The sequence below is a fragment of the Peromyscus maniculatus genome, chromosome X (assembly GCF_049852395.1).
Source record: "Peromyscus maniculatus bairdii isolate BWxNUB_F1_BW_parent chromosome X, HU_Pman_BW_mat_3.1, whole genome shotgun sequence".
NCBI classification, from domain to species: Eukaryota; Metazoa; Chordata; class Mammalia; order Rodentia; family Cricetidae; genus Peromyscus; species Peromyscus maniculatus.
The window spans coordinates 114,163,700-114,183,231 of NC_134875.1; the positions used below are offsets into that span (position 1 = coordinate 114,163,700).

At 38.8% G+C, this 19,532-nt stretch overlaps 1 protein-coding gene across 3 annotated transcripts in view; it reads right to left on the reverse strand.

The window, feature by feature from the left end:
• Positions 1 to 19,532, reverse strand: part of Nhs (NHS actin remodeling regulator) — a 336,047-nt gene that overhangs the window by 27,592 nt on the left and 288,923 nt on the right. For all 3 annotated transcript variants that reach the window (XM_006973226.4, XM_006973225.4, XM_076561914.1), the window contains exons 2-3: positions 16,168 to 16,320; positions 10,555 to 10,688 (exon numbers count right to left, since the gene is read on the reverse strand). In XM_006973226.4, the coding sequence (XP_006973288.1) occupies positions 10,555 to 10,688; positions 16,168 to 16,320 (287 nt within the window). The remainder of the gene's footprint in view (positions 1 to 10,554; positions 10,689 to 16,167; positions 16,321 to 19,532) is intronic.

Below are 19,532 nucleotides of genomic sequence, written 5' to 3' on the forward strand. Positions count from 1 at the left end.
ATAGCAATGTGTTAGTCAACTGAGGCTCTTTAATGTGCACAATGTTCCTAAGTTTATTGCTTTCCCATTTTTAGTTATATAGTAATACATTTTAATTCCTAGCTGTGCTTGATTGATCCATTTAAAATTATAGTTGTAGCTCCAAAAATAAATTAGTTTGATTGTAATGAAATGAAGCCAACCCCAAATAATACTTTCCATAGTTATCAATGTTAGGTATTTTCTTTCCCCTCCTCTAGGGTGGGTTTATCATTCATTTGTGATATAGTTAGGTTTATTTGTTACTGTTTGCGTTCCACTTGGGGTTCTCCTCACATTCTAGTTGATGTTATTTATTTATGGGTAGAGGATTCATGAAATATTGCCTGGGCTCTAAGACTACAAAGTATGAAAAAACAAAAACAACAACAAAAAATGTGCTCAAAGAAATGTCATTCCTCAGCCCCACTGCCTCCTTTCTATTCCTTCATTCTTATCTTCACCCACCCCCTGTAGCTAAACCAACCTCATTTGTTCTGATTTATCTTTCCTCTACAGCCAGTTCTGCTATGCTCATTTTGAAAACTTGCATTAGTTCCAAAGCAATTGGTATCTTAGGAGCGTGATTTGAACATAATGTAAATGTTGTGTTTGCTTATGCATGATTTCATACATGAAAAAACTCTAAGTGAATGCAGGGATTGCACCTAGCTGAACTGAGCTGTAGAAGAATGCAAAACACATTTCAGACATCCACCAGCTACCACGTTCACTTTATGGTGTGGGAGCCTATTCACATGTACTGTTACAGCCTTCCCTCTAATTTCATATCAGCCTCATTCTATCCTTCCCCAGTAATTCACAAACTGCAAGGCTTCTGATGCTCATTTTCACAAGAAAACTTCAAGATTTTTGTTTTTCTAGATGGAGTGTCATTTATTGCAGTATTTATGTATTTCACAACTATTTAATATGGTTCCTAGCCAGGCTTGTGGGGTAGGCCGATAATAACAACAACTCAGGATGCTGAGGCAAGAGGATTTCAAGTTCAAGAACATCTTGGGCTACAGAATGAGTTAAAGGGCAGAATGAGCAATTTAGGAAGACCCTGTCTCAAAATGAAAAATAAACAATGAGTTGGGATACAGTTCAGTGGTAGAATGCTTGCCGGGGCTCACTTCCTAGTATAATACGCACACGCACAGACATACAGACACACACACACACACACACACACACACACACACACACACACACACACACACCTACTCCCATACACAATGTGGATTTCTATTTCATGTGTGTGATAGAAGTCTATGAGTGTTATGTTCTTAACTCTGTTTTATCTATAATTTTTAATTGCCTTTTTGGCAGTGTGAAGGTTTTTGAAAATTGCAAAACTGACTCTTATGACAATGCATGGACATTTATGTATTTCATATACCTTACTAACATGAAGAATCGTTAGTTTCACCAACATATCATGCTGCCCTATGCTGTCTGCATTTCTGATTATGTATGAGTTTGAGAATTTTTTAAAAATAAATGTTTATTAATTCTTTGAGAATTTCAAACAATGTATTTTGATCATATTCACCCTCAACTCCCTCCCTCAACTCCTCTCGGATCCATTTTCACCTTCCTGCCCCTCAACTTTGTGTCTCTTTTTTAAATTTTAATTTGTGTTGTTCATGTCTTTTTGGATGTGGGCCCTCCACTGGAGCATGGCTAACTTACCATGAGCCATACTCTTAACGAAAACTGACTCTCTGTCCCCAAGAAGTCATCAACTATCCAGAGCTCCTCAGTGAGTAGTGGGGACTTATGAAGCCCTCCAGGCTAAAATGGTGACTGGCTTGATCTTGCGTAGGTCTTGTGCAGACAACTACAGCTGCCTTGAATTCAGAAATACAGTGGTCCTGTCATTTGCAGAAGACACTGCTTTGTTCTGATCCCTCCCTAAGTTTTCCATTTCCTCTACCATGGTGGTCCTTGAGTCTTGGAAAGGTGGTATGTTTAGATGCCCTATTTGTGACTGAGCATTCCACAATCACTCTCCAGTGGGTATTATGAGAGCTACCCAGTAGGGAGGAAGCTTCATGGCCTGTACCAATTGGATTTCTCCATGTCCTGTGACCAGTGTGTGTGGTGTCTTCAGCAATAGGGTTTTATTATCAAGTTTGGTCAACAAGAGCAATGGTAGTAGCCTGTATTGTCTTTTGGGGAGGGGGGGCGTATCCAGGAGTTTGAGCAATGTTTTGATTTAAGAACATGTTTATGCTTTTTTCTGAATTGTCCATTTAAATCTCTCTTTTTACTTTCAGAGTTTTGTTCTTTCTTCCTCCATTTTTAGGAGGCATATGTCACTTAGGGATATCAGTCCTTTGTATACTGCATGTTTTCTCCACATTCTTTGGTTATGTCTTAATTCTGTTTGTGGTGTCTGGGCCATAAAAGTCAAAGTTACTAAAGCTTTGCCTAGACTGAGGTGAAAGAGTACATCACCTGTATTTTATTCTATCATACACAAAGTTTCATTTTGTAATGTTTAGATCCCCAATCCATTTTGAGTTTATTTATGTGTATGGTTGGAGGGATTGGTATAATTAAATGGTCTCAACCAGGGTTGTTTCTGTCACCACAGTGAAAATATGATAATGTCTTAAGTCATTGATGGAGTGCTATTGGTACCTAGTGGGTAGGAACACATAGAACAAGACACAGCAAAGCCCACACAGGAAAGGATTATCTGGTCCAAAATGTCAATAGTGCTGAGCTTGATAAAATGGTTAGATCACTTTTTATTTAATGAAATGGCTAGCATAATTTTTTTATACTTTTATTTCTATTTCTTGGTCATTTTTTTCAAACAAAAATGATTTTTATTTATTAATTAGGCCTACTGTTTTTCTATTCTCTGCTTCATTAATTTGTACTTTCATATTATTTGCTTACTTCTATTTATTTTTGCTTAGTTTTGGTTTTGGGGGCGTCAGAATTTACTCTTATTTAACCATATGGTACTTTGTATTTTTCTTGATCATTGTTTTATTTTATTTTCCAGATTCTCTTGCATAACAGCTTCATTATCATCTTTAGGAAATTGTGTAATATCACTTCATATTCTTTCTTTTGCTAAATGTTTCACAGAAAGTTTTAAAACGTCCAGGTGGAAAGGATTTTCTGGTGCTTTGCCTCTGTTAGTAATCTGGAGCTTTGCTGCACTGTGATCGGGAAATATTGTTTAGAAGATTCTTACTTTAGGGAACATTGACATTTTGAATATAAGTCATAATCAATTTTTATGTTCCATGGATATGTTTGGTAATATTATGTACTATCATGGCTTAAACTCTATTGACAATGTTTTTTTAGGTTTTCTGTCTCCTATCTATGTTTTTGTCTGCTTGCTCTGTCTTGTACTGAAAGTGATGTATTAAACTCACCTATTGGTATCATGTTTCTATCTATATCTGCATACCCTGCAGTTTTTGCTTCATAAATGTAGCTGTGTTGTTTGTCACATTAATATTCATGAGTATTATAGTTTAAGCCATTACTGATTTTTTGTTTTATTTACTTGTTTTATCTTTGTTCCATCCTTTATGGAATCTTCTTGATCATTTTATTTTAGGTGTGCCTCATGTATATAGTGTGTAGTTTGATGTTGCTTGATTAAAACAAATTGAAAGGGCTTCTTTTAATGTGCAAATTAAGCTCACATTAGTTGATGTGACAATTCTGATATATTTTGTAACTGTGTGTATTTTGTTATATTTGTTCATTTCTTTCTCTTAAAAAATGTGCCTTTGAGCCGGGCGGTGGTGGTGCACGCCTTTAATCCCAGCACTCGGGAGGCAGAGGCAGGCAGATCTCTGTGAGTTCGAGGCCAGCCTGGTCTCCAAAGCGAGTTGCAGGAAAGGCACAAAGCTACACAGAGAAACCCTGTCTCGAAAAACCAAAAAAAAAAAAAATGTGCCTTTGCTCTTCAGCTTTAACAAACTGTTTTGCAGTATTCATCCTTTTTCAATCATTTGAACTTTAACAACTAGTTTTTTGGTTGCTGTCATCTTTTAAGGCCTACTCATTGCCTAGACAAAAATCAATGGCCATTTCATTTTCTTAGTTACTCTCTATTTTCTCATGTTTAAGTTGTATCATTTCTGTTGTCATGCTTAACCTTTGTACACTAGTTCACCATCCTCATCCTCCCCACACTATAGTTCTGGATCTATATTTACATGTGTTAAGATGCACAATAACCATCCTTTTGTTGACCTTTTCTTGGCTTTTTCCTTGTTGAATGAAGCTTGCCCTTTGGTAGATTCCCCACAAAGAAGAATCTTCGTCCCATGATATTCCTTGTGGGTACAAATTCTCTAAACTTCTCTATGTTGAAAACTGCTCTTTTATAGTCCTGGTAGTTGAAGAAGATGCTAGTTGGATATAAAATCCAGGTCTCCTGCATTGTTTCACTAATATTTCTAATCACTTATATAGTTTTGCTAACCTACTTTATTCGTTTATGTGACATTAGTGTGTTTCCCAAGATCCCTGCTTCAATGGTAGAGTCTTTTTTTCACTATGCCCAAATCCAGATATTTTAGTGTACTGGTTTCTGCTCTCAGCAGGGCAGCTGTACATGTCCTTCTAATCTGAGGTTTAATTTTGGTTTCTTCATCTGTAGTTGCTAAAGAGTGCATATGCCTTTCTTTCTACCCTTTTTCCTCTTAAATCTTCATATATGAATGGATGACTGTTACAGCATGGTACACATATTTTAAAATCCATTTCCTATAGATTTGTCTATTTGAATAATGTTCTATATGTTAAATGTGTTGCTCTGATTGGTTAATAAATAAAACACTGATTGGCCAGTAGCCAGGCAGAAAGTATAGGTGGGACAAGGAAAGAGGAGAATTCTGGGAAATAGAAGGCTGAGTCTGAGAGACACTGCCAGCCGCCACTATGAAAAGCGAGATGTAAGATACCAGTAAGCCGCGAGCCACGTGGCAACTTATAGACTAATAGATATTGGTTAATTTTAGATATAAGAACTAGATAGCAAGGGGTTGGGGATTTAGCTCAGTGGTAAAGTGCTTGCCTGGCAAGCGCAAGGCCCTGGGTTCGGTTCTCAGCTCTGGAAAAACAAACAAACCAACCAAACAAACAAACAAAAGGAACTAGATAACAAGAAGCCTGCTGCGGCCATATAGTTTATAAGCGATATAAGTCTCTGTGTGTTTACTCGGTTGGGTCTAAGTGGCTGCAGGACTGGTAGGTGAGAGAGATTTGTCCTCACCGTGGGCCAGGCAGGACTGGAGAAAACTTCAGCTACATATTTTTTAAGTATTTTCAGGCATAGGATAGATTTAACTTTTCTGGAGGTGGATTCAACCTCCAGGTGCACTCTAGTTCCCTACTTTCATACAGTTTTTGATTTTTAAAATTTGCCCTCCATGCCCCTGTGACAAGAAGAAGACTTGGTGCTTATTTTTCTCTTTTTACTTCATACTAATTTGGTCTTTGGGACATTCTCTGACCTCAAATAATTTTGATGGTGTGTTTTTGGTGGTTGTAGCTTCATTTTTCAACCTTGCTATTCTGTATCCATTTTGAAGGAAATACTGGGAAATAGGGACTCACTATATCACCTCTATCCTCAGCTGCACAGACTCAGTGTGTATTTCGATACACACACTGACACACAGGTACACACACACACACACACACACACACACACACACACACACACACACTATTCAACTCCCTCAAACAAGAAATTTTCCAATCAACAGCACTTGAACTCTTAAAAATACTGCTTCTTACCAAAAACTTCTGCAAGGGCTATCTTGAATTTATTTCTTTGGAATGGCTTTGACCAGGATTGCCAATCCAACGATTGCATTTGTAGAGAAGAGGCTACCTGTTGCAGCTCTAACAAATATCCCATAGTCTGATTGCAATTTGTTATTCTTTTTTTGTTGTTGCTGTTTTTTTTGTTTTGTTTTGTTTTTTGAGACAGGGTTTCTCTGTGTAGCTTTGCACCTTTCCTGGAACTCGCTTTGTAGACCAGGCTGGCCTCGAACTCACAGAGATCCGCCTGCCTCTGCCTCCCGAGTGCTGGGATTAAAGGTGTGCTAATTTGACTACAACCTAGGCAAGGAGAAAATTCCTCAAGAGTTCTACCTGAAGATAACTGAGTTTCAGTCACTGAGCTTTTGTTCAGTACACAAACACACACCTCAGTGTTACCCTTCTTTCCTTATCTCTCCTGTCCACAATAAATAGTCAGTATCCTGTCACTTAACAAATACAAAAGTCTGCTCATGTGGATAAAGAATTGATCTTAGGCTGTTTCTCTTTTTTATGCATCTTGAAAAATATATTTTTTTGTCATAAATTTCATACATTTGGCTTCCAGCCAGGTCCAAACAAGTCTTTGGGTCTTTGACCAGTCAAAAGCTATATTTTCCATAGTAGATCAATCAGAATATTGAGATGCTATGAGAGGATTTGGATTAGAGAGAGTTGCTTTGGTCCTGCAGCTCAAATTCAAATAGATGTTCTAAAATTAATTTCTTTGATTCTGCTTTCTTTTCATATCACATAAATCTTTTGCCCTTCATTAAAATTGATACCCTAAAGTTGAACTCACGGACAAGGCTGGTGTCTCCTTTAATAATAAATACACAGTTGCTAATGGTGGAACTTCAGAATTCAAGAGCCGATTGGGAAAGATAATCCTACTAGTGAATCTTTCCCTGAAATCCCCTCCTTTGTCACGCTGATGTCAGAGGGTGCTGTTATTTAGAGACACCCCTTAAATTCTCGCCTAATAGTGGGCTTTAAGCTAAATTTAACCAGTTTTTCTGTGAATTCCTCTTGTGGAATCTTTCAGATAAATTAATTGATAAGAAACCAAGCATCCCTTCTTACTTGTAGGAATCATGGAGTTACTTCGAAGCCACTGCCAGATGTCACTAGACTGAAGACACTGTGTCCCTTGAAAATGTTTTAATATTTCATGGCCTTTGTTTAAGTTCATGGCACTGCCATAGGGCATCTTAGTTCACAGTTTGGGGACCATAGCTATATAGCTTTTCAGCCATTTATCTACAGATACTTGCTCCTAGACATGCTTTGAGATGATACTCTGGACAAAAATCTTACAGGCTGTTTAAAAATCCTCACTGATGAAGTATACTTTTTTATGTCATTAAATAGTCTCATATAATACTATGATACTGCATTACATCCTATAGGATAGGATATAATGTATATCAAAATTTATTAAGTAAGGTCCTTTTTAGATACTTGAAATATATATATATATATAATTATATTTTCCTATTAAAAATGTGATTTGATGAACATATTAATGAATAAATTTTTACATAGACTGATCTATTACCTTAGAGTTAATTCCCAGACGTGGAATTGCTGAATGAAAGTGCATGAATATTTAGTTTTCCTTATCATCTGGAAAGGGTGTAGTGATTTATATTTTCTCTAATTTTATAAGGTTATGTATATTACAGGCCTTTCATTTAATGATAAGAGTGACTATGAATATAGATTCAGATGCTCAAATATTTTAGGCACTGTGCTAGGAACTTGTATAAACATAATTTAATCTTATTTATATAGTATCACATGAAATATACCTAATGACTTACAAAATTGAAATGATTAGCCCTATCTTACAGACAAAGAAATTGGAATTTAATTATAAAAAAAAAAAAAAACAGAAAGAAACCAGGATTCAGAAAGATACAACAACCTTTTCCAAATCACCCAACCAAAAAATTAGACAGCTGGGGTTTAAACTTACAATCTTGTCATTATATGACAGACTCACCAAGTACTTGAATGACAAACTATCATCGTCATCATCGTCATCATCATCATCATGCCTAATATTTATGGAGTGCTGTGTAACACGAATCTTAAAAGGTCTTATTAATGAAAATAACCCTGGAGCATGGTATTGGGGTGAATGCTGGAAGATCAGAGAAGCAGAACAGGCCACAGCTACCTCACCTCGCCAATTCCTCAGCTGATCCTGTTTTCTCAGACTAGAAGCCTCTGAGTCCTCATCCAGAATGAATCTCAGCTGAACTGTTGCTCAAAAGCCTAAAAGCTTAACCAGCCACTAGTTCCTGGTCCTCACGCCTTATATATCTTTCTGTTTTTGCCATCACTTCCTGGGATTAAAGGCGTGAGTCACCATGCCTGGCTGTTTCCAGTGTGGCATTGAAGTCACAGAGATCCAGACAGATCTCTGCGTTTGGAATGCTAGAATTAAAGGTGTGTATGCCACCATTTTCTGGCCTCTATGTCTATCCAGTGGCTGTTCTGTTCTCTGACCCTAATAAGTTTATTAGGGTGTACAATATTTTGGGGAACACAATATCACCACAGTGCTTACCATGCATTAAGCACTATTCACAAACACATTCAACTTTTAGTGCCAAACCTATATGGTACTATTTACTCTTATGTCTAAGACAATGACTGAAAGGATATACTTGTCTAGAACTGCACGGTTTATATGGTAGAATTAGTATTCAAGTTCAGGCAGTTTGGCTTTAAAGGCCATGTCAGTGTTGACCAGAACATATTATAGTGTCCCACAGAGTAGTGGAAACCTATACTAGGGACTTATGAATATTTTTTAAAAAGAAGGAAAATGGCTTAAGTAAGTCTTATAGATTAAAAAAAGAGAGTTACTCTGTGATAAAATATAGACATACTAGTTCTCTAAGAAAATGTGTATCCAGGGTTTTGTCTACAAAGTTCCTATCCTTATTCCTGTAACCTTTACTCTTTAAGCAACATATGGCCTTTTAAGCTGAATACATAGAGCCAAGTGTGTGGGGCATAACTTGAATGGGAAAATCTTCTAATGACCCAAACTCAATTGAAAACAAAATTCCCCCAAGTGACTTGGAAATGTCAAGATTTGAGAAATTCAAGATAGGCAAACTTTCAGAGGTTTACCAATGTATAATCTAGAAACCTCTTATTGCTATCTATTGGGTTGATGAAGCACATTTATTGCTAGTCACTACTTCAAGTCTTTTCCTAGCATCTTATTTAGGTATTTAGATATCATTAAAAATTATGCATATTATAAAAAGGATTATATTTTCTTGTCACCTCTGTAAGCACTCAAAATTTTTGTCTCACCTCCTCCCTAAGAAAACCAACTTAATGAGCCTCAAAAGATATTATAATGAATGAGAAAATATTTTTAGCATTTTATGCAGAAAATACCTCATTAGAAGCAAACACTTTGGCAAGTAGAGTTAAGCTTAATAAGAACTTGTGTGGAGTAGGGACTTTTATGACAAATCACTAGCATGTGTAAGCATGCTGTCTGATGAATCAGAGAATCATAAACCCCGTTTCTTATTCTTGGGCCCGGTATGTAATTAACTGAAAACAAGAAAAATACCTTTAGATCATCTAGTCTCACTCAAGGTCTTATCTGGATATGTTATAACATGCAAGTTCATTTAGATGAAGTATGTTTCCCTTTGAATGTTTGGCATCATGGAACTTGGATATTTTGCACAATTTTGCATATTACCCAGTCCATATTGGTGTAGGCTTTAGAGTCAGGCATTTAATCTCAAACAGAATCCTCAGTTCGTACACATAGTGCTGTAACTTATTTAGACTTCGGGCCTCAAACCCGAATAAGAGAATACGAGTGCTGGCAGCCTGAAGACAATCTGGAAGGGCTTGGTCATGAAACCATGGTTCCTGACTTCAATGATACAAGTACACAGAAGCAAATGTTTACTTATCCCCACTGAGGGCCCGGAAGGCACATGTGAGATGAAGTGTTTGCAGCAGCTGCCAATTGAGTTTGCAGGTGTTTCCACTCAGGCTCAGCTTCATCATCTGTGGTCCACGCTTGAGAGCTTGGCCTGAGCTACAGCCACATCCACCCAGATTAGGCTGAAACTACCTGCAGTGATGATGTCAGTGAGGTAATAGGTTACCCTAGGGAAGTAGCCCCTTCCATCCGATGGGAAAGTGGGAACTTATGATTGATTCTAGTGGGAAATTTTTACATCACATAAGATCTTTTCCAGCTTCTCCCGTGGAGTCAGACTAGTAATAATGGTAGTAGCAATGGTGCTTAACATTTATAGATAACTTAGTCTGTGTCAGCTGGTCCCTGTGCAAAGCTCTATACATCTTCAAGCCCTATTAAGCTAAATAAAAAGTATCCCCTTATTACAAAGGTAGAAACTGAGAGAAAAGAAATAACTCCATCCTAAACTCTAACATATAAGCAGAGTTGGGATTGGAAGTAAAATTGTCTTCTGATTTCAGAGTCCTTAACTATTATTGGTTTACTGCATTATGTAACTAGCAAAAGTGTGTGTGTGTGTGTGTGTGTGTGTGTGTGTGTGTGTGTGTACTCCAAAAAGGAGTGGAAGGAGTTCCTATATGCCTATGACCTGCCCTCTCAGCCAGCCCAGCTTCCGTCACTGAGCAGAGAGGAACTCAATGCTCAAGAAGAGCAAATACAGACCAGCCAGTAGCCGCCATGCTTACCGTCAGGAAGTGGCGGTCCTTGGCCTCACGCCTCCTCTGGCTGTGAGCTGGAGGGTAGGCTGGCAGTGGTGGAGCAGCTATGGAGAGAGGAGCAGCAGCTCTTTGCTCCCGTCGATCACTTCGGCTCCGGTGTTCTGAGGGCGCAGAATAGACAAACATAATGAAACATACTTGATATTGTCAATTGTTCTTCCCCTCTTGAGTGTTAACGAAGAGCTGCAAAAAGGGAGCTTTCATTAATCTAGTTACTCTACATGCCGTATCAGATTATTTTTTTTGAATGGTTCCTAACTGAATCTTCACTTGTGGATATGAGGGCAGATACACCCATCCCCATGGGTCCATCTTATACTCTTGGTACAAGACAGCTTATTTATCGGTTCAACACACCTCCTTCCAAAACATAAGTGAAAAAAAAAGGTTGAGAACAATTGTGGAAGGCTTGCTGCCATGAGGATTAGAGTGCAGAGAAGACGCAGACCTACCACAGCTTCTGGACCTAGGTGCCACTACTTCTAGGAAGGAGCTGCATGGAATCAGGACATTGTTATGAGCCAGTTTTCAATGATAGATACCTGGAAATAGGCTATGGTGGCTGTATTTATAGCACAGAAATTGACAAACGTTATGCACTGGGTATTTTATTTTATCTTTTATGTTTTCCCCCAGAAAACTGTGTGACCAGCACACCAATGCAGCCATCTGCATCCTATTCTTCTTACTACCCACAAAAACTCAGATGGTTTTGCAATCTTGTGCTCCCAGAGAAAGCAAGACAATCCCAGAGACAGCATTTTTCTTATTCCAGGATATGACTGCCTTTGTGGGAAAACTAAGAAATATCTGTGAGTGGAAGGGGGTGGGGGTAAAGTAGTCATGACTTCTTAATAAGAATCACTGAGATAAGGTCCTGAGCTGGATCCTCCGCATCACAAAAATTAATTAATTAATATTTCAGAGATTTCCAAAATACAATTTAGGTTTCCAGTATTTAGCATACCTTAGAACATCTCTTGCTTATACTAAAAGCTGTCTACCTCCAAAAATACAGCTTACAATCATCCCCAGAGCTTGAAGTTTCTTGAGGCCTCATCATGATTGAGGTACAAATTTGTGTATCCCATTTTTCATTTTGTCTTTGCATTGTTTAACATTAGTATCATTCATCCCATGTACAATATCATTCAGAATTCCCAGTGTTTATTAATATGTACCAGAAATGCTTTGCTAAAACTTTCATCTGAACAAACCCACACAAATGGGCATTAATGCTGTCCCCTCATCTGCAGATGTAGAAACAGATTCAGGAAGAGAGGGTCACTGTGCAGTGATCAGTGGTACAGACATAGTTCTTGTGTCTTTAACCTTGATATGGCTTGTCCTACAGGCCTTTTAAAGGACAAATACACATCACTTGTTGGAGTAAGACATTTGAGGTTTTTCAATATTTGAATATAATTATTTTTACTGCAACTGATTCTTTGAACAGTTACAACACTATGACTTATATGGTATAATTTACCTCTTTTTGCCTGTGACTGATACAAAGCAAACTAAGCTGACCCTTTCAGATGATGTCAGATATCCTTTCTCCTAAGGCTGTATCATCCCCCTTTGTATGATTGTACTGTTAAAAATAGCATCTCGGTATTTGTCAGCCTTTTGAACTATATTTAAGTGGACCCTGGAGCAGTTATGTGTGGGGGGGGTGGTGGTGGTATATGATATATGCTGCACAGATTAGACAAGTGTACGAATACTATGCTATATTCCTAGCCCTTTTAGTTTCTTTTCTTGAGACAAGGTCTCACTAAACTGTCCAGGCAGGCCTTTAAAGACTTACTGGTCTGTGCCACAAAATTCATCCTTTGAACAGAAGACCTACAGCACCTGTGAAATAGACTTTCATAAATGCTTGTTGAAGAACTGGACAACTTAATGCTTTACTGAAGTCTAGGTTTTTGATTAAAAAAACATACACTTTATTCTATATTTATGATGAGCTGTGTTGTTGGTACAATTAATGATCCATGCTTCTCTACATCTTACTTGTTTTAACTGGTCTCCATAAGGTTGGTCCTATCTTTGCTTTATTCAATATTTTGCTACAGAATCTAGGAATTGAGCTCTCTCAAGCTCTCTGATTTCCACCAGTGAGTTGACTGCCTTTGGTCCTCATTCCCTAAACTCTTCCTTTGTTTGAGATTCTTTAAAAAAATGGTTTCCATTCACCACCAGAGAAAGGTCCTCAAAAGCCCAACATATGGGTGGTCTTTGCTACACTGCCTCCAAAGTCAATGTTTATCAAGAAGAAATTTTGAGATAGATGCCTTTCTTGGTAAAGTTTCCACCTCTAGTGTCGCCCTCATTTTTCTCTGTAAATGAACAGTGGGCTTTTTCTCACAGACAGTACAAGGAAATCTTATACATTCTTAAGTTCCAGCGTTACTGGTTAGGAAGATGGGAGGGGAGCAGAGTGAGAAGGGAGGTAACCACTCAATATCCCTTTCAACCACTCCTCTCTCATACTATCTTAAATACATCTTCTCTTCTACTCAGGCCAAGAGTAGGCAGCCTAAATTAACGGCTCACTAATGATACTTCTCACCACTGGTGAGGTAGAGACAATATCAGTCCACCAGAGCCTATAACTGCAGTCAAATTTTCATCCTTACTCCTTTAGACCAAAGAAACTTAGACACCAGCCAGAAATTTGAAAGGAAAGGAAATAGAAAATATAATTATCTCTTTATAGACACGTATTAGTCTTACTGTGTGTTTTATGAACATAAAAGATGGCATAACTTAAAGTTATTACTGGCACTGAGCATTAAAGAATTGCTAAGAAAAAGAGAAAGCAATAATTGCATTCTAAACAATTTGAAATCCATTTAGATGCCACTTCCCCGAGGCTCCATAGCATGATAGGTACATTTCTGCTCATTCCCCATAGCACTGGGTTGAACTTAACTGCTTACTTCTTCATCCTCCTCGCTACATCAGGAATTCTTTGAAGGCAGAGACCACACTTGATTGCGCTTTCAATCCTATCATGCAGCATAATACTGCCTAGTCTTCAGTACGGTTTGTTCAAGGTAGGGGGATGATAATAAGGAATCCAATCTCAAGTTTAATCTCAGTTCCCAAATGAGCACAAATCTATAGCCGCCCAGTCTTACCTGCCCATGCGTCATCATCCTCTGTCTCCCCATAGAGCAAGGCGATTCCAGCTGTCCAAATAGAGACTCCCCACAGGGAAGCTCACTGCCACATTTAGGGAGCCAGGCCCTTGTCTGCAAGTTTGATATTAGTCCTCACCACCAGATGGCAGAGGTGGATTATGCTGATGGATACACAGTTACATTACTGTTTCTTAGGCAGGGTTTTTATTTTATATTTATTTATTTTTTAAAGTCACTTTCTAATTTTAATTCTACACCACTGCATGTTTTTAATTCTATGATGCCTATAATTCCTGTTTATGGCTCTCTGCAGTGCTATTAAAACCACTACACCCAAGATTTTCTATTGAGCCAACCACAAAACAAGGCAGTCTGACTAGGGCAAAACAGGCTCCATAGTCTTCCATCTGAACCCCAGAAGGCCTTATATCCATCTCTCATCCCCCAGGAGGAACTGCAGAGAAAATTGATATTGGTACTTGCTGTTCTTCAGTTCTGTCATTAAGTCCAAACCTGATGAAGCAGTGAAATATGACAGCTTATGAGCAGCTCAGTGTTATCTGGTTAAATCTGTAAAAATCTAATCAGGGAGGACTGATTAATAATAATAAAATGATAAAAAAAAAAAGGAATGATGTCTACAGGGCTAATGTTACTCAAGCTCTCTAATGATGGGATCTGAGAAAGCATTTAGTGAGAATGTTAAAATTCCTCAGTAGTCATCTTGTGCTTTCAATGCCCAATCAGATTTCTGCAGAATTTCATTCCCTTCCACACATCCATTGAGGACCTACCATATGCTGGGCTTGTGCTACATGCTTTGACTAGAATAAGTTAATAAGACACCATCCTTACCCTTGAGTTGCTAGTAGATTAACAGTGGAAGGCAGGCAGGACCATAGTGGTCAGTTATGACAGATGGTTATGTGTGCATGTTGGGTGGATGCATAGGTTATTATGGGAAATGTGCCTAGGAATAGAATAGTATAGAGGAAGATTTCCAGAAGGAGGCTTGCACTAAAAATGTATTAAATGACTTTTGTTTACCCAACCATGAAGTTGAAATGAACAGTAAGCATCCTTTCTCTATTATAAATATCACAGCATCTCACTACTAATAACTTGAACAAAAACTTTTGAACAACTACTTTGGGGACAGTTGTAGGTCAGTTGTTTCATTAAAAGGAGAAAAGGCAGAAGTCATACAGATGCGGATGAAAACAATACTTATTAGGGTTGTCTGTGTCTTGAAAAAAGCTTTAAAATATTTTATTTGTATTGTAATGTTTTTGTAAACTAGCAATCCTTAAATAAGTGTAGGGATATTGAAACAAATACTATGAATGTGTAGACAGCATCTGTCTCTATAACAAAAACCTAAAGGCCAGAAAATGAGGTATACCATCTTCTGATATCCATTTGGGGGACTTTTAAAGGATAATGAGCATTATGAGTCCTCATTTCTCATAGGTTTTAAGGCACTGGGAAGTAAGAAAAGGTTCATTTTCTACCTGGGCTGTTATATGCCTGTCTTTGGTGCTCTCAATGCTGTGACAGAAAAGCAAATATGAATATCTATTTTCACAAGACACAGTATATGGCAAAGTAGGAAAGAGTTCTGGCTGGGGGATCAGAGGTTCAGGGCGAGGTATTGGCTCTGAAGCTAGCCTGCACAACTCTGAACAAGATTTCACACATTTCAAGTCTCCATGCACCTCCCCATAGAATGAGGGCATTGGATCAGCTCCGGGATTCTCAACAGAAACAGAAGAGCACTTGAGGGCCTTCCTATGATTGTTAGAATGATTGGGCAGGAGCCAAGCATGGCAGCCATCGTGTAATGTGCTGAATGGTCAATGAAAAGGGTCCATGTCCCATACAACATTTCAATACTTTATCCAAATCTCCCACAGAAAGAAGCCAGGAACCTATTTCTGAGTCAAACCTAATTCCCTTTTCATTATAAGCCAAAGTCTTACTTTGCCCATATCTAATAGGTGCTGAATATACCAATTTTCATGGCTCTTCTCCTGCCCCTGCCTCCAGCGCTCCTTCATTTCTCCACACTTTTTGTTTGGAAAGGCTTCTATCTTTACTTAATTCAAATTTATGTTTGAGAGGTACAGACATCTAACTGCTTTCATTATGTCATCTAATACAATTGTGAATTGGCACTTGCATAATGAGATACAGTTATTAATACTTTTCCCTTTTGAATTCTCGTTGTGATCATATTTAGGCCATAATGGTAATTTCAATACATATATACATGTAACTGATATTATGCATGGATTTCATGCAGGGTAGAAATGGGAGCATTTCAAAGTGCTTGCTTTAACTAAGGAGGTGACAGGACTGATGGGACAGAAAAACCCTAGATGGCACAGCCTTCCCATATTGTCCCAGAAACCTCCCAGGCTGGATCAGTTACCTCTGCGCAGGGCTTGCAGACTCTGTCTGGCATGGCGGTGCAGCTCCTCCACACAGGGTGGCCTGGTGGCTGGGAGGAAGATGTTTCGCTGTTGGTGCCATGGTGCACGGTAGTATACACTCAACTTACTCTCAATGTCCAAGTTGGAGACGGCTGCAAGACAAAGATCAAACAGGGCATTATGCATCAGGAGCTCTAACTGTGCATTTAGTGGGCTCTGGGGTGAGGTGGGGGTGACAGGGAGATGGGAAGGCATGTAGAGGTGAAGTCCAGATTGATTGATCCCACCAGAAAACCTAACTCAAGGCTGGAAAAAACTTTGAAGATGATAATACATACGGAGACAACTGTGTCCTAGGACCAAGAGATGGAAGACCACGGGATACTTCTGCATATTGTTCTTGCTATCTACCTAAACTTTGGTCTGTATTTTATGTTGTCCCTTGTGGCTTCTGGCTACAGTTTCCTGATCCTGCCCTCTACCTCTTGACTCCATTGATTGGCATTTTCCCCTGGTTTCACCAAAGGTTAGCCTAAGCATAAGCACAAGTATGATAGTGGGTATGGGGGGAGGGACATCTGTAGATAACATGGTCCTTACGACTCATATGAGAAATCAAGGAAGACTTTCTTTCTCCTAAACACAGCATTTAATTCACTATTGTCTCCTTCATTACAGCCCAGGACAAAACGAACTCCTTATGAGTAGAGGATGCATACTTATAGAAAAACCTTCTGGGAACTAGGGGACTATGTTTGAGAAACAGCCACCCAGAGAAACTCATAAGCACTTGGTAGCCTATTAACCTCAAGACTACTAAGATCAGATACAGTTGGCTTCATCCTTCAGACCCATGATCCAGAGCCAGACTCCTGGCCCAGGAGCATCCTGCTTTTCTCAGTCTCAGACTCCTTCCTGCTTTGTTTCATTTCCCAAGTGCATGGTTTGGAGACACTCTGCTTCACTGTTTATCCCTAGGCCCCAGACAGGTTCCACTCTGAGCCTTCTCTTTTAGAAGACTGATCTACCATTCCACTTTGAGAAGTCTAACCTGGAACAAGATAATCTATAGAAAATGTAGAAAGGAAAATGAATACGTTGTGGAAAGGGAATACAAGAATGAAAACTGGGGAAAATACAGCCTTTTGATGATTAAATTTCCTCTCTCTCACCATGAACTGCAGTTATTTTTGTTTTTTCTCATACAGTATTTAATAGCACTCTTTAGTCTAGAATAAAGTATTCATTACTTTACTTGCCTAGCTTATGTGAGACTCTGGGTTTGATTCTTAGCACTATAAAAACAGAAACAAACACACATCAAATGATGTATTAAAACACATGCAGAATCAAGAGGAGTATATCATGTCTCTAGATTATCTAATACAACATTCCATGCTGAGAAAATTCTCTATAGTTTCACTATACAATATAGTATCCCCTTTGCCCTTGGACTAAGAGATGGGACACCACAGTGGCTATTGAGCACTTCAAAATGGATTAGCTAGTGAGTGAGGAACTAAATTTTTAACTTTTATTATTAATTAAAATAGCCATATATGACTAACATATCTAACAATATAGTTCTAGGGTGACCATAAGTCGTCTATCATATTTTCTCACCTTTAGCCACAGAGTGGCTAAATATGTCTCTTTATTCTTCCTAGATGCTTAATCTTTAAGAATTTGAATCAGAAGACTATTTCGCTGGGTAGAGGCAGCACTCCTTTGGAGGGAAGAAGAAGGTCAATGGAACCATGAATGAAAGGAGGTCATTTTTCTTTCTCAAGCTATTCTATAGCCTCAACTTTCTCCTTAGGAACTGTGGGTGCTTAGTGAACCAGTCAGGGGTCACTGAAGCCTGTAGGCAAGAACAGGAGGATTCACAAAGGGACAAGCTGATCCTTTCAGGCCTGAGAGAATGTGTGGGCAGCCTTGGTATAGAAGGGGAGGGGCAAGTCTAGATCAGGGTGCTTCTCTCCAGTGGATGGTGGGTGGAGCTCTGAAGACAGAAGTCTCATTCAGTTACCCTCGGAGGAACACTCTGGTGCAGTGACAGGATTGGCTGGAAAAGCATCCCGTCTCTGGACGTAGAGGTCAACTCCTGCTCAACAGGCTGAGGTCATTGCTAAACACAACAAAGGTAGCTGTGAACTCGTGTGCTGCTGACAGATGGAAGAAGGGACAGAAGAGAAAGTGTGATTGTGGAATAAAAAAGGAACAAGAAACTCAATGGGCAATTCCAGAAGTGTGTGTGCAGGTGTGGGTACCCCTCCCATCAGGCTTGTCTCTTCAGGGAGGTAAGAGTCATAATTTGGGGCTGGGTCCAGGTGAGTGGAGATAGGTCAGAAGACTTATTCCTCCTCATACTCCTCCTGTGCTGTTGACTAGACCTTGGCAGCCTCTCAGAATAAAAGGTCAAGTGCCCATGGCTTTTCATTCTTTGGTCCTGCTATCTGCCTTAGTGTTGGCTTGAGGAAAAGACTCATCAGATGTATTTGAACAACAACAACAAAAAAAAACCCTGAAGATCACTGAGCACTTGAACCAGGGTATTTCCAATACCGAGTTGATAACCTGCACATATTAAGAGTGTTCTAAAGTTGTTGATTTATCATCAGGAAAGTTTGAGGAATGCAAAATGTTTTCTGATGATGTCTTGAGATCTTGGAGGAGTGAGGTGGACTGGGTGACATGGGTGAACAGAGGAGAATGCGGACACTGGAAATACCTACCCACCCAGGAACATTATACAACAGTTAGCAATGTCAAGCACAGTCCTGGACAGAGCATCACACACAGAAATCCCTATTGTCTTGAGGCATATGCTTTGTAGTTTTGTACGAAAATGTTGACGTGATTCTTCTTGAAAGCAACAGATTAAGAAAAATGCTGTCTGACACATACTTCCTGCTGCTCTATGATACAATCTCCCAGGAATGACCTAAAAACATCAGATTCTGGAGGCCCTACATAGCTCCAAAAATACAGTTCCCACCTTTCTGTAGTAAGGAACTATAATTTCCAAAAAATATTACATAACATAACATAAAAAAGAAATTCAGCAATTTTCTCATTACTAAATATAAATTTCACATTATTTGAAAGGAAGTATTGTTATTTTTAATGACCTTCCTTTGCTAGTGCCCTAAACTCATTCCTTCTATGGTCAGTAGACAAGCCAGTCCTGAGGTTTTTGACAGCTAAACTACCTGATACTAAGAACAGATCAAATGCAAAGATTAATTTCTGAATTCCAGTGTAAGCACCCTCATCCTGTTTCCTCAATGGAACCAACCCTCATGCATAATGGCTGCTTTTCCAGCCCTTAGGATCCACACTTCCCTATCCTTTCTCTTCTGAG